The sequence below is a fragment of the Cicer arietinum genome, chromosome 6 (assembly GCF_000331145.2).
Source record: "Cicer arietinum cultivar CDC Frontier isolate Library 1 chromosome 6, Cicar.CDCFrontier_v2.0, whole genome shotgun sequence".
NCBI classification, from domain to species: domain Eukaryota; kingdom Viridiplantae; phylum Streptophyta; class Magnoliopsida; order Fabales; family Fabaceae; genus Cicer; species Cicer arietinum.
In genome coordinates this window covers 9,608,565-9,624,584 of record NC_021165.2, presented here as the reverse complement: position 1 = coordinate 9,624,584, position 16,020 = coordinate 9,608,565, and the positions used below count along the sequence as shown (strand labels likewise).

General features: G+C 26.0%; 2 protein-coding genes across 2 annotated transcripts; both read left to right on the top strand.

The window, feature by feature from the left end:
• The first annotated feature begins 4,746 nt into the window (after positions 1-4,746).
• LOC101498424 (protein LIGHT-DEPENDENT SHORT HYPOCOTYLS 10-like) lies at positions 4,747-8,196 on the top strand. Its single transcript, XM_004504240.4, has 2 exons — positions 4,747-5,423; positions 7,818-8,196. The coding sequence occupies exon 1, from the start codon at positions 4,840-4,842 to the stop codon at positions 5,395-5,397; it is 558 nt and encodes a 185-aa protein (XP_004504297.1). The 5' UTR covers positions 4,747-4,839; the 3' UTR covers positions 5,398-5,423; positions 7,818-8,196.
• A 4,815-nt stretch (positions 8,197-13,011) lies between these two features.
• On the top strand, positions 13,012-14,865 carry LOC101511686 (CBL-interacting serine/threonine-protein kinase 12-like). The gene has a single exon (XM_027335812.2). It carries the CDS (start codon positions 13,365-13,367, stop codon positions 14,619-14,621), a length of 1,257 nt encoding a protein of 418 aa, XP_027191613.1. The 5' UTR covers positions 13,012-13,364; the 3' UTR covers positions 14,622-14,865.
• Positions 14,866-16,020: the final 1,155 nt, after the last annotated feature.

The window sequence follows — 16,020 nt, the reverse complement described above, 5'->3', positions numbered from 1 at the left end:
GTCCTATACCACTTTTATATTTTAATTATGTAAGTTTTTATTTATTTATTTAATAAAATTAAAAAAAAAATCAGTCCAATAATTATGTACTTTTTATATTAAAAATTAAAATGTTTTATATTATTAATTAATAAATTTATTTATTAATTATTTTGTAAAAAAAATATGAATAAAAATTAAAAAAATAGTTTTAGAGTATCTAATTTTTTTTTCATTCTTTAAATATTGATTTGATGTTAAAGATTAAAATCGATAGTTTTTTATTTTATAAGAATTAAATCCAAACAAAAGAATTTACATTAACTAAAATTAAAAAGTGCTAAGAGCAAATATATATTAAATCTTAATAATATATAATTAATATTATTTAAAAAATTATTATTATTGTTTTACTCATAATATATTATTATTAAACATTCAAAATATATTTATTTTAATTTTTTTTTATTAATATTCAAAATTTAGAGTTTTAAATAATAATTTTTTAGATATATAAAATGATAAAATTATTCATAAATCATACATATTTTTAAAATTAATTATTAATATTTTAGTTTTAAATTTAATATCGAATTTTATTTTTATTTATTAGGTTTTAATTTTGTATATTTCAAATTTATAATTTATAAATACAAATGAGTAAATTATTTTTTTGTTTTATTATATTGATTTATAACCCAACTCATGTTAAGTATAAAAATTATAACTATATATACAAAATATGATATAATTCATGAATATCTTATTATATCTTAATGATTTATCAAATACTAAATTGAAACAAAATATGACATTGATAGACATATCACTGTCCATCAAATTAACTCTAATTTTTTTTTTTAAATAATATCATTAAAAATTTATAGATTATACTAAATAATGCTTTTAGAATATTTGTTAAGGACATTTATTAAAAAAATAAAAGAAAAAATATATTTTGGAAAATTTTAAATTTTTACTATTACAAAGTATTTCACAAGTTCCAATTTTACATTTAATTGTAAATTTTGTTAACAAGTACTCTTGTTCTCAAGTCTCTCAGTTAGCCTTCCACAAAAATTATAAACGAAAACCTTAATAAAAAAATTGGGGTTTTCGATTGAGGATGCTGTTAATATCTACTATGAGGTTCAATACCAGGTAGATGATTTGAAATTACATATAAAATTAAAAGGTAAAAATGAAAATGAAACTCATCAGTATCGTGCACCTTTATTTATATTTTTGACAATTCAGAGTATCATGTACCTAGTACTGAGACGCAACATATATTGTTAAATGCTGTCCTACTTTAAATTCTTTTGAGCTAAGTTTAACCTTCAACGATAAGCGAATGGTGATATATATGTCACTTTTATTAAAAGGTTGGGGGTCATAGGAATGATCATATCCATTTGTCAATTCATACATGGACAAGTACTCTCAAACCTGACATTTTTATAGCTCAAAATTTCTAAACAGGGGTCCAAGGTATCTCTGCTGCTTCATACATTATACACTCATTCAAGCAAATTTTCAAAAGAGCCTTAAAAGACACAGAAACCATCAATAATTAAACAATCAACTTTTCTTTAAAAATTATGCCGCTATCAATCCTATATATCGCAACAAAATTACGTATAAGTATTCAACGATTATAGTAGTACACCACTGATCCATCAATATATACGGTGTGAACATATTCCATTAATATATGTGGTATTCGGAAAAATCCAACTCACATATTGACAAGAGATAGCGTCTATCAAAAGTGTATTTTAATTTCAAACTTTTAGGTCGGCTGTGACACAATGCTTTTAGCGTCCAATTACCGTCCAAAAAACGGACGTTAATGTCATTTTTTCAATAAATTGATTTTTAAATGAATAGTGGGATTGGCTTTTTTTACGGACAAAGGACAAAACACGAAGAATAATAATAAAATTAAGTATATACTATGGAAGTGTGAGTTCAAATAATCAAATCAATTAAAATATGACACATATAATTTGTTGTCTTTCGTTAATATTTTTCATTTAACATTTTTCTTAAAAAAAATCTTTTGTATGCAGCATTAATTATATTGTTAAACGCAAACATTTTATTTTTTATAATATTTTTTTTTGTAAATTATTTATTTAGTATACATGTAGTGAACGCTGCTCTAAAATATAAATATATTTGTTATCGTCTTGTTAATTTAGAGAAGCAACTCTAATCCCCTCCTCTCACAATAATTTGTTACCGTTCTCAGTCTTACAAGGATAAATTAAACCTAAAATAGAATTTTAACATGTGGATTCATTATGATGGTTTTATACATTTTGTATATTATTTATGTTAGTTGTATTTATATTTTCACTTAGGGTTTAGGGTTCCTTAATAATAAATTTTCTAGATTTCTATAAATAAATAAAAAAAATAACATTGTTGATATTTTAAGAGATAAAAAATTAAATTATTACTTAAAATTAAATAAATGATGAAATTAGGAAGAATAAATAAATAAACAACTGAATTGTTACCTGAAATTAAAATTAAAGGACCGCATGAGGTATTTTGCCTAAGTTTTTATAAAGAGTTTAATTGTTATGCATTGTCAATGTAAATGTTTTTACATGATCAACACATCACAACAATTTGTGAAAATGGCTTTAAAAATAGTTTTAGTAAAAGTTAAATATTTCTACTAATCTAATGATTGTACGCAACTGATAGTGTAAAATCTCTTTATAATGATATTATATATAAATTAAATCTTTTAACGAATGTAATTACTATACTAATAGTATAAGATAATTTTCCAATAAAAAATATAGTAGAAGATGATTTTATATAGAACTTTTTTTTTCTTCGAGAAATAATGGTATACACTTTTGTTAGAATATCGACATTTATCTGTTAAACTATATCGTAATGACTTCCCTTATTTTTATTAGATACTTTTTAGTCTAATAATATAAATATAAATGTCTCTAAATCTTAATTCAACAGACAAATAACGATATTATTAGATTGATTCATATTTAAATTTAAAATCTTAAAATTGTTTAAGAGTTTGATGATAACCATGTCTCTTCTCAAAAAAAAAAAATTATATATAAATAAATATAAATATTTGGACTATACATAAGCGCTAAGTTGTCGACCAATGGATGGACTGGTACTTCAAACAAATAGAGAGAACATATAAAAAAACAAATTAACTACTTACATAAAGAAGATGGACTTCTAAAAAACATATATAAAATTCACAATAAATTAAGTAAGAGTATAAAAATAATTTCAATAATTAATGCAAGTACAAAGTGTACTATGTTTTCTTATAAGACCTTTCAATATATTTTTGATTTATAAGGATTATGATCCTACAATTTTAACTTCTCAATTTTTTGAATGATTTTGGTCCCATAAGTATTTTATCTTTCTAGTTTAGTAGTACCCCTTCCAAATTCCCCTCGAATTTACGTTGAAATAACACAATTAATTAACGTGACACCTAACTCCAATGATATTGTGATTTTTCATCAAAATTAAAATTAAAAATGCAGATAAATAAATGATAATTGAAAGAGGAAGAAATCCCTAATTAATCAGAGCTTCAAATTTATGAATGTATTGAATGTTTTATCCCTAAATCACCGAGTTATCTCGCATTTCTCCTCAATTGGTGTTGTGGGATGCAAAAATTGGATGACGAACATGAAAAAGAAGCATGTGAGGAACTCAAATATTGGTTAGCACCGCCATGGTCGTGGTTGAATGTCAATGAAGAAGAAGAAGAATAAGTAAAAGATTGTGTTTGTGAATTATTTTGAGATTTTAGGATTTTTGATTTAGAGAGAAATTGAGTATATAAGAATAAGAAGAATCACATGTAACAATCATATTTTGTATTTTTTTATTTTAAAATAAAAAATCTGACATTATGACTTTAATATCCCGTCAATAAATTGTGTCAACTCGTAAAAATTTAGTGAAAATTGAGAGATTATTAAATTATAAAAGAAGAAAATATATAAAATTGAATATGCATAAAAAAAAAAAAGGAGGACTACAATTGCACAATTATGATATTTGTGTTAAAAGTAAATTTAAACCTTCTAAGCAAAAAATAACTTATTTCTCTTAATTTAAATATCTATTTCTTAACATATAACTCTATTAGCTTCCTAACATTATATGAGGTGTATTCAAGACCTTCAAGACATCAACTTCTTCTTTATCCAATAAAACACCATAAGGTGCAAGTTGAATACATACGGATCTATACAATACAAGATCGATAAGTTGGTCCAAAGTCGCCAAATACATATTTATAAGCAAAATAATTTTGGCATAACAATACTTTTATAAATTTAATTGAGTAGTCTTATATGATTCAAAACCACTGACTTTCAATTAAATACTTCATCGTCACACCGTACTTGATAAAACAACATATATGTTAGGGGAATCAATAGCGCAACTAATTTAAATGAAAAGATTCGAGTATAAATCCCAATAAAAAAAAATAATAACATAACTAATATACTAACATTTTCCTAGCTTAAAAAAACAAACACATTTACTAGGAAAAACTCCTTTGTAGTGTACTTTGTATGAAAAACACTAATAAGTATTGAGTGAGGGTTTTATTCACCTAACTAGTAAGTAGTATAGTATAGTCATACAAATACAAATATGAGGAGAGAGAGGGAGAATTGAATTAGGAAGATAAAAAAGAGAAGAAAAGCATTTAGATAGGTCCCACGTTAGGTCCTTTCAAAAGACCACAAGACGTGATTTTCATCTTTCTTCACTGCACCACCAACACATTAAGTCTTGTTAATTTCATCACCTCATTCCTCAACACACAACATGTCTTCTTCCCAAATTGAAAACACTTCTCTTCATCATCATGCATCTTCTTCAACAAATCATCAACAACAACAACCACTAAGCAGATATGAATCTCAAAAACGTCGAGATTGGAACACCTTTGGTCAATATCTCAAAACTCAAAACCCACCAGTTCCACTATCTAACTGCAACTTCAACCATGTTCTTGATTTCCTCCGTTACCTGGATCAATTCGGAAAAACCAAAGTCCACTTGCACACTTGTATCTTCTTTGGCCAACCTACCCCACCTGCACCATGTGCTTGTCCTCTCAAACAAGCTTGGGGAAGTCTAGATGCACTCATCGGTCGACTCCGAGCCGCATACGAAGAGCACGGTGGATCACCGGAGACTAACCCTTTCGGTGGTGGACCTATTCGGGTTTACCTTCGTGAGGTTAAGGATAGTCAACAAAAAGCAAGAGGGATTCCATATAAGAAGAAGAAAAAGAAGAAGAAGAGTTACCAAATTAAAGGGAGTAGTAGTATTACTACTACTCAAACTCAAACTGCCTGTGTCAAGCAACAAGATTCTTAAGATTATATCTATGTGGATGATAATTGGTAAGTTTTTTTTTTGCTTTCTATGATAACTAAATCTATGAAATTTTATATGTTTTATTATTAATATATGATACTAATAATTCAATTGGTGAAATTCAATGTTAATAATAAGTTATTTATAAGTGGAGTATTAGGCCTATATAATTACTATATGTCTATGTATACTAGCTTGAAATTAAATCTTTCAATGCTAGAAATATGTAAACCAATTATCAACTTGTATATATAATTTTGGTAAAAAAAAAAAAAAAGAAACTTGTATTTATAATTAAGATTACATTTGAATAGCGTCAATTAATTAAGTAGAAAAAGGTCATATAACTATAGAACAGGTTTTGTAGAACAATAAAAATTAAAGATCAGGTTATTGGTAAATTGGGAGCCTTTTAGAAAAAAGCTAGGATATAAAAAGGTTGTGTATTCGAAAGAAACCCTAGAAGCAGAACAAAAGCCCTAAGTTTTGCAATTTTGCATTGTTGATTGGAAATGGTTTGCTTGAAGTATTTTTTTACTATAGTAAGAGTGTAATCCCTGAGTCTTAAATATAATTAAAAATAGTTGAATAAAAATTGATAATTGATAAATTAAATTAAATTAAATTAAATTAAATTAAATTAATTTTTTATGTTTATATTTAAAACCGAAAATAATAATTAAGAGTAATGATTAAATTAAAAAAATAGTGTCTCACTCTTACTTAATTTCTCTCTCCTATGATTGAAAATAAATACTGTTACAGCAGTTTCCTTAATTAAATAGTCACAGGTGTAATTGCTTTATGCTAATGTTGGTACTTTTCTGATTTTCCGAGATTTCTTGTGCTCCCCATGGATGTGTTATCAGCTTGATCTATCATAGGTTGCATGACACACACAACACAACCCTGACGTACAAACTAAAATACAAATTGTAATTCTGTCATCTATATATCTGTATCATACAAATACAATACATTATATTCAATTAATAACAGACACTATTGATCTTCGACGAAACATTTTATTTTCAGGCATTCTTCAAAACATTATGAAAATACATTTCTGGTCCTACTAAATAAAATTTAGTAATGTTATTTGACAATAAAATTAATGATTATTTTATAACTGTATTTTGATAAATAATTTTACCTATATTTCTTGAAGTTACAATGTTAAACTCTTACTATTAAGACTTCAACTATTACTATGTCAATTATGGTTAAATTTGAATAGTTTAAAATATAATCACATGAGTAAACTATTTTTCTTAGTTGGAAGGAGCACCAAATTTGGCAAGAAAAACCAATTAATTAGATTAAGTAGGTTTTTTTTGGAAAAAAATTAAGTATAGTTACTTGGTTGAATTGTATATTTTACTAGCTCATTTACTTTTTACCTTCATTTGGTATAACTATTTATAAAAAATAAATAGTAAAATATTTGATAATTATCTAAAAAGCATAAAATGAAAACAAAAATATTAATTTTTAAACCAATTGCATACCGAAAAAAATTTCTAGCCCTTCGTTTTGATGGATCTCTAGATCCGTTACTGTATACGTCTAATAATCTAGAAATTTTGACAATTTGAAACTCCAATACTCTTTATTAATCATGCTCACTCTCTTCATAATCTACTAATTAATTTTATTGATCTACAATTGAATTGAGTTTGATATCCACATGTGAAAAAATTGTTGCTAAGGTATATAAGCAACAAAATTGTATTTATAACATAACAAGAGTTAGTATTTCGCATGTAGATACTAAACTCAATTATGTATATATAATCATTAAGCTAATTGTAGATTAAACTGATTAAATGCTTTAAGACCACTAATAAATTAATAATTTTGAGACTAAAAGACTAGTTTAATGTACCAATAGATGGTGTGACATATGTAATAGATTCATGAGTTCTTTAACTATATGGTTGAAGGTTCAATTCGTGATTACTGTGTTGTGTTGAGAAATGTTAATTACTTATAATAATTATAAGTCTATGCAGTTGTTATAATCCAAAATAACACAAGACAAGTAGCAATTAATCCTAAAATCAATGAAGCAAGGAGGAGCAAGAGAAAGAAATTCCCTAATAGAAAATATTCCTTGAGATAAAGATCTCACTTATCCCTCTGATTTCTCTTTCTTAACTTGGCCTCTACTAGCATTTCTTCCCTCTTAATCTACTAGTTTCATAAATTTGTCATTTTTTCATTGTAGTCAATCAATTTCTCTTGTCCTGTGTTTTAGTTAATTCAAACAAACTTAATTAGATTGAGTGTTGTATATTTATATTTGGATCTTGAAAAGAACAAATACGGTCCAAAGGCTTATTTTAAGTAAATGGACCATTAATTAATTTGTCTATTGTCATTAAGTCACTTTTTTGAGTTATGTTTTTCTTTGCATGCAGAGCCAAAGGCAGATTTGGCATTTTGGAAGAGCATGTAGTAAAGTATCATGACTCTGCTATTTGGACAAAAAGTTATTACAGAACATCTCAATGACATATATATATATATATTTCAGTAAGTATAATTAATTCGATCAGAACATAATTAAGAATAACTGTTTTTAAGGCAGTTGAATTTCAATGAATCTTAAATATATGTTAGAGATGTACAACCTTGTAAGTTGTAAGAGAACTGATCTTGATCTATAAAATAGAAACAACAAAATCACAAGAATGGGTAGCTAGCTTTATAGTCTATTAATGTTTTACTTTAATGAGACTTTCTAATCTCTGTGTCAACAAAAATAAGTCGTGTGAATCTCAACACTTTTGCATATAGTATAAGATATTAACCGCTCATTTCAGATGTTTTGTCTTGCAAGTTTTTTTCGTCTTCTTAATCTAAACTAAATGAAGGATTCTTCATCAAAGATAAAGTTTTGGATTTACTCTGTTGATTATTTTTGTTCCCCCTTAACTTACAAAAGTACACAAATAATAGAAACAGCACTAGATTTAGACGAATTTGGGTTTGAGTTGTAAGGTTTGATTGACAAAATCCCTTCAAATTCAAATAGCATACGAAGATTATATAATTTGCATTATTATCATTTGGACGGTTTAATTACTTGTTAATTAATTTTAATTAGTTATGTCTAATTCATAATGTGGCCCACTAATTTAATAGGTACCACAAATGTAGTTAGTGGGCAACTATGCGAGGCACATAGATTGAGCATATAAAAAAGAGATTGAGCATATAAGTTCTCGTGAAAATAAAGTTGTTTGGTAAAAGTTTTTGAGTTTATAACAGTTTTTTTTTTAAATAAGTTTATAGCAGATTTTGAGATAATATTTTAAGTAGCATTTAAATTTTTAGTTTAGAATGTCTCATATTTTAGTTTTACTATAATTATCTTAAATGAAAAAATAGAATATTAACTAAAAATATTTTTTTTTATATTATTTTATCTTTATTAGTTAGTCTTTTTGTCAACCTTAGTAGTTAGTTCAACCACAATTTTACTAAACATTTTAAATTCAATATATCAATTTACCTACTACTACCTTTGTCATTTTCTAATATACTCTTAATTATGTTATATATATATATATTCAATATGTAATAGATATTATAATAAAAACACAAATTGATTCTCTCTCATAAATGATAAACTTGTGAAATAATTTAAATTATCCATAATTTTAATATCACAACTAACTTTTTTTTTAATTCTCATAATTTAATCAATTCTTATATATAGGGATGGAATTATGTAACATTAATATTAAAGAACTTATCCACTATCACTAATCTATCTATTAACTAGCAAAAAAAACTTGTGTCATCGCACATCGCACGAGGGGCGCATTGTTGATATTCTATAAATGTCGCGTTCGGTTTTAAATAAAATAAAAATCTTATTTTATGTATCAATGACAAATAATTATCTTAGATTTTTTATATTTATCAACGACAAATATTTTTCTTGTATTTTTGTATGTTTCAAAGAAAAATATTTATCATGTTGTTTTTTAATATTTATTAGTGTCAAATATTTGTCTTGTATTTTTTAAAGAATCAATAGAAAGTATTTATCTCATAATTTTTTTATACATCATTTATAAATATTTTTTCCATGGCTTTTTTAATAATAAAAAATGAAAAATTTATCTCGTTTTTTTTTTATGTATAAATAATAAATATTTGTTCCATGATTTTTTATATTTATCACCAACAAATATGTGTCTCATGTTTTTTTTACATCAATTATAAATATTTATTACATGTTATTTAATATTTGTTTTATATTTTATTTATTTATCAGTGACAAATATTTGTCACATGATTTTTTATACTTATTTCACTGAAATATATTTGTCAAACTTTTTTTATGCAATAATTATAAATATTTAACTTGTGTTTTTTAAATATTTATCAATAATAAATTTTATTTCTTTTAAAAATGATAATTTCTCATTTAAAAATGAAGAAGATATGGTTTTTTGATAGTGTTTTACTTTCTTATATTGATAATTGATTTATCCTTCATATTTTTGCAATAGTTAAAAATAAAGAAGACAATATTGATTTTTTGATAGGATTTTACTTTCTTATATTAATAGTTGATAGATGATATATTGATAGTTGAATTTTACCAAAGATAGCTAGAGATGAAAGGTACATAGTTCTGAATTCGGATTGTATCATCCAAGTTTGTATTCCACGATAACTTCATGTGATGCTCATATGATGTATAGTGAAATTTCGTTTCAAATTCATTAACTTGAAAGAAGTGAAAAAAACATAGTGTTTTCTTAAGGTTTACTACTCGCACCCCATTTCTGCTTAACAAGGGCCAAGAACAAATGGCAACTAAAATGAAGGCTTTACTATAATCACACACCCCTTCCTCCTCATTCTCCATTTGAACATTGCGTGTTTGTTCTCAAAAAACATTTCTTCCTCGTCTTTATTGTGACCAGATCATCTTCTCTGCATCAAATAAGTTTATGTGTCTTTTTAATTTCATATTTTAGTTTTTCAAAAAGTATATTTTAAAAGGCATGTTACCCATATGTTTCTAAAACTAGTTGTTGAAATATTTTGTTGTATATCGAAATCTTAATTTTAAACGAACTTTTTGGAATGCAACTTAACTTAACTTTGTTTCAAAATAAATAAATAAAAATCTAGAACACGTATATTTATGAATTTTAATAACTGAAATTCTGAATTTTTCAAATTTTGAATCCTATTCTCAAAAGTGGTTTCAAAAAATAAAAGTGTCCAAACATATATTGTTCACTTAGGACTTCAACAATTTTAAATTTCCACACTAACATATATTTACTTAAAATTTTAAAATATTTAATATATAATTTCTTTAATAATTTATACAGTGTTCAACATCCACTATTTTATCCAATACAATTTTTCATATATGATATACCAAACATACCAATATATTTATGAACATAAATCAAACTCAAGATACTAAGATTTGAACCTAGTTGTATATAACTTTAAACAAAATAAATCAAATCGAACTTACTTCATCACTTCCCTTATTATAAATCTCTATTCGACTTAAAACAACTCAAGTATCACTCATTTACAAAATTTTTATACTTACCGTGATGTGATGGTCATGTCGACGATGTTGTCCACACGGTGTGAAAATTATTGTGATAAAGGCATTTGACATCCTACAGGACTTTTTAAATATATTTTTTTATCTTCGTAAATATAATTATTTTTAGTTTTAATTTTTATAAAAAAATTTATTCATTTATATAATATTAAAAAAAATTATTTTTAGTCTTTAACGTCAAATGACGTTACAGACACATTAATTGACATTAAAAATAAGTATATATATTTTAATAGGAATACAAATTTAAATAATTATTTTAAATAAATTTAACCGAAATAATATTTAAATAATAAATAAAAATAAGTATACAAGTTATTCTAATATTTATTTTAATATTTTTACTGGAGTATTACGATTGGTCCACGTTTTCTTCTATTTGTCGGCTCACGTTTTTGTAACGTCTATTTGAGGGTAATGACAAAAATAAAGTTTTTAGATATTGCAAAGATGAAATTCAAACAAATAATTTTACATAACTAAAAATAAAAACTGTTATATTCACAAAAATCAAAAATATATTTAAACCAATTAATTTCTATTAAATGCTTAAGACGCAACTTCAAATTTTTCGCTCATTTTGCAGTAATCAAACTATGTCCTCCTCCACAAACATAATATATGTTTGGTTGCACTTTTGAAGTAACCAAAATTAATTTTGAAGGTGTAAAATTAATTCTTATATATTTAGGTGTTATTGAATAAAATTAATTATGTCTCTATAATTGATTTTAGTTTGAAGTTATAATTTGTAGTTTATAAGTTCAAATGTGATTTTTACACTAAAAATTAATGAACAATTCACTTTTGTTTAAAGATATCCAAATAGAAATCACATACATTTAATTTACTTTTGATTAAAATCAATTTTATAAAATCAATTAATTCAAAATCAATTTTAATTACTGCATAACTAAATGACTAAGACATACTTATTATGTTAGTTTGTAAAGTTTAAACTTTTGAATTTTTTATTATAAAAAATATATTTTGTAGAAGTTGTAAAATTTCTCTTCTATAAAAATATTAGAAATTAATCTTAAAATATAAGTTCAATCGACAAATGTCGATATTATTAAGTTAAATATTATGTTCATAGATTGAACTTGAGATAATTATTTGTAAGTTTTTAGTTATAATTATATTATTTTATCTATACACAAAAAATATATACTACAAAGGATATTTTCTTATTGTGAATAACTACATCTATTCTTGACAAATACTTATTCCTACTCAAAAGAATACTTAAAATATTAATTATAAAATATACAAAATTTAAATAATTAATCAAATGATTGAATTTAACTGATTCATAAATTTTAATTAAAAATAAATTATTTAAAAGAAATAAAATTTAAATCTTAATTAAAGTGATTATTGGTCAAACCCCTATTTTGTAATTGAACCAAAATTATTAAAATTTATTTCCTAAAAATTAAAAGACTAAAAAAAATCAAAACAACCCACAAATACTCCATCTGATTAGTATTATAAATAAAAATAATTACTTTTATAGTTGTTAACAAAATTAATGAAATCCAACTAATTTTTTATATTTTATGTAAAACTTAATTTAAATGTATTAAACTATTAATTTAAATATAAAAAACTCAACTACTAGTATTAAATACTTTTATTAAAATAGATATATATTAGAAACACTAACATTAAATATACTAACTTTTAATTATAGTAATTATCAAAGATTTAAAACGAATTTTTTACTTATAAAAGTGATACAAAAGATATTGTAAAAATGAATTATAAATAAATAGTCAAGACATCAATCAATTTTCAAATACCATAATGAATGACAATGATTTCTGTTATAATACTTTTTTATTCAATCCGTCAAAAAAATTTGATTTTTTTTTCAATGTTATGAATAATTTATACAGTACTGTACTATATTAGCAAAACAAAATAATATTTAAAAATCAATAAAAATATCAAAGAAACACTTTTATACACCTAATAAATACTAGCATAGTCAATAGCTAGAAAGCTCGAATGGAGGTTCATGTCCATCACTAGAAACTAAAAAGAAAAAAAAAAAAAAAAAAAAACCCCAAACCTGGCTGTGGTTTCTGCTCCAAAGAAGAACAACTCATTCAATAAAAAAGATAACCCAAATCTTCTATTGGGTCGTTTCGAGTTAGGAAAACTCCTCGGCCATGGAACCTTCGCTAAAGTCCACCTCGCCAAAAACATCAAAACAGATGAATCTGTTGCAATCAAAATCATAAACAAAGAAAAAATCCTAAAGGTCGGTTTAGTTTCACATATCAAACGAGAAATCTCCATTCTCCGCCGTGTTCGCCACCCCAACATCGTTCAACTCTTCGAAGTTATGGCTACGAAGACAAAGATCTACTTTGTCATGGAGTATGTGCGAGGTGGCGAGCTTTTCAACAAGGTTGCTAAAGGTAGGTTGAAAGAACAAGTTGCAAGGAAGTATTTTCAGCAATTAATCTGTGCCGTTGATTTTTGTCATGCTAGAGGTGTTTTTCATAGAGATCTAAAACCTGAAAATTTGTTGCTTGATGAAAATGGTAACCTTAAAGTTTCAGATTTTGGACTTAGTGCTGTGTCTGATCAAATTAGGCAAGATGGGTTGTTTCACACTTTTTGTGGTACACCTGCTTATGTTGCTCCTGAGGTTTTGGGTAGAAAAGGTTATGATGGTGCTAAGGTTGATATTTGGTCTTGTGGGGTTGTTTTGTTTGTTCTTATGGCTGGTTATTTACCTTTTCATGATGGTAATGTTATGGCTATGTATAAGAAGATTTATAAAGGTGAATTTAGGTGTCCAAGATGGTTTTCACCTGAATTAACTACCCTTTTAACTAGGCTTCTTGATATCAAACCGAAAACAAGGATTTCTATTCCAGAGATTATGGAGAATAGTTGGTTTAAGATAGGTTTTAAGCATATAAAGTTTTATGTTGAGGATGATGTTGTTTGTAACTTTGACGATTCTCTTGATTTTGATGATGATAAGATAGTTAATATTGATGATAATAGTCGTGTAAATGTTGGCGATGAAGAAACATTATTAGCATCGGTATCAGAATCAGAATCGGAGGATTTTGAGGTTGTGAATAGAAGGAGGAATCGTGGTTCGTTGCCTAGGCCTGCAAGTTTGAATGCTTTTGACATTATATCGTTTTCGCAAGGTTTTGATCTTTCTGGGTTGTTTGAGGAAAAGGGCGACGAGGCGAGGTTTGTGTCGGGTGCATCGGTGTCAAAGATTATGTCAAAATTGGAGGAGGTTGCCCAATTGGTTAGGTTCAATGTGAGGAAGAAAGATTGCAAGGTTAGCTTGGAGGGTTCTAGAGAAGGGGTAAAAGGGCCATTGACTATTGCTGCTGAGGTATTTGAGTTGACACCTTCTTTGGTGGTTGTGGAAGTGAAGAAAAAAGGAGGAGATAAGGTTGAGTATGATAGATTTTTAAACTCTGAATTGAAACCTGCTTTGCATAGTTTAATTGTGGAGGAATCTGGTGGTTCTTCATGTCAAACTACAGCAGCTGAAGCTTTGCAACAACGTGCATTTTCTGACTCTGCCCTTGATAAACATTCAGATAGTATTGAATCTTTAGACTGAGATTACCTCAACAATTACATATAATAAGATAAATGGGTATGTCTTAATTTCTTGTTTTTTTTTTCTTTGTTGTTTGTTATAGGCTATGTATGTATGGTACTTTTTCTTTGTTTTTTTTACTACTCGATTGTTCTGCTTTTGTAGATGTGATTGTACTTGTGTGTCCTAAATATCCTAATGGTGTAAGAAGAAGGCCAATTCAATTTAAATTTAGTCAATGGAATATACATTTTCTGTTTTGGCACATTACTTGTTGTGTACTATATTTTATTTATTTTGATTCTTTAATGCAAGTAATAAGAACATCAGAATGCAATTTGTTTGTATGTGAGGTATTGGAATGGCTTTGGATTCCAAATGTTTCATGTTACTATCACCTCCATGTATATGATGTATTTATCATCATAATTTGGAATTAGAAATATGGTGAAGCCATTCCAAGATAAGCCTACCATTTCATGACCGTTTAGATTGGTCTAAAGGAAATAAACTTTCCTAGTATTAATCAAACATGCCACAACAACAACTTGTTAACAGTTGTCTATATTATATATATATAACCAAATCAGGTTCAAAATTCAGATGATTTTCTACCACTAGTTTGTGAAGCAAAGGGAAACAAAAGTCTTTCTTTAAAGGGCTATACTAGTTCACGCGGGTATGTTTCAATCATAAAGTAGATTGATTGGTTGAGGATACTCAATCATGTGATTTCTAGTTGCAAGAAAAATATATAACTCGAATTAGTCAATCTATAGGTGTAAAATAAATATTCGGATTAGCCAATTCGAATATGTATCTAGAAACTTTTGAGAACATTAAGAGTGAGAGAAAAACCACGATACATAAAATAGATTGATTGCATTTTCATTGTTTGTGACCATATATTACCCATCCAAAATAAGCTATCATGCTGGCCCTACACACTTACAAGTGGGATCCTTATTGTTGGACCCATATTGCTCATTGAAGAACTGTACACCGTTAGTTAGGTTGAAGCGTGGCCCTACAGACTTACAAGTGGTACCTATATTGACTAAACTAACTAGCTCACGTAAACACCAAGTATAATTTGATTAAGTTATAATTAACAAACATTTACGGTTTCAATTTAAATAAACTGAACTTTGTTATTATCTCATGAAGATATTTTTGAGTTAATCAAGTGGTTTAGTTAATAAACTTCAACGAATGATAAATCATTTAGGAGAATTTGAGTTCGAACTCTAGTTTAACTAATAATTAATCAGACTTTACTTACTTTTTAACAACTAAATTATTGATTTCTGAAGCTCTATCTCTTTTTAATCGGACTAAAAAAAGATATTTTTGAGTTCCAATTGACTTGTTAGAAAATAGTGCAACATAGATATACAAAATCTCTCAACTTTGGAGCATT

Excerpts from the sequence above, each read along its gene's own strand:
- LOC101498424 (XM_004504240.4), top strand. The coding sequence starts at position 4,840 with ATGTCTTCTTCCCAAATTGAAAACACTTCTCTTCATCATCATGCATCT.
- LOC101511686 (XM_027335812.2), top strand. The coding sequence starts at position 13,365 with ATGGCTACGAAGACAAAGATCTACTTTGTCATGGAGTATGTGCGAGGT.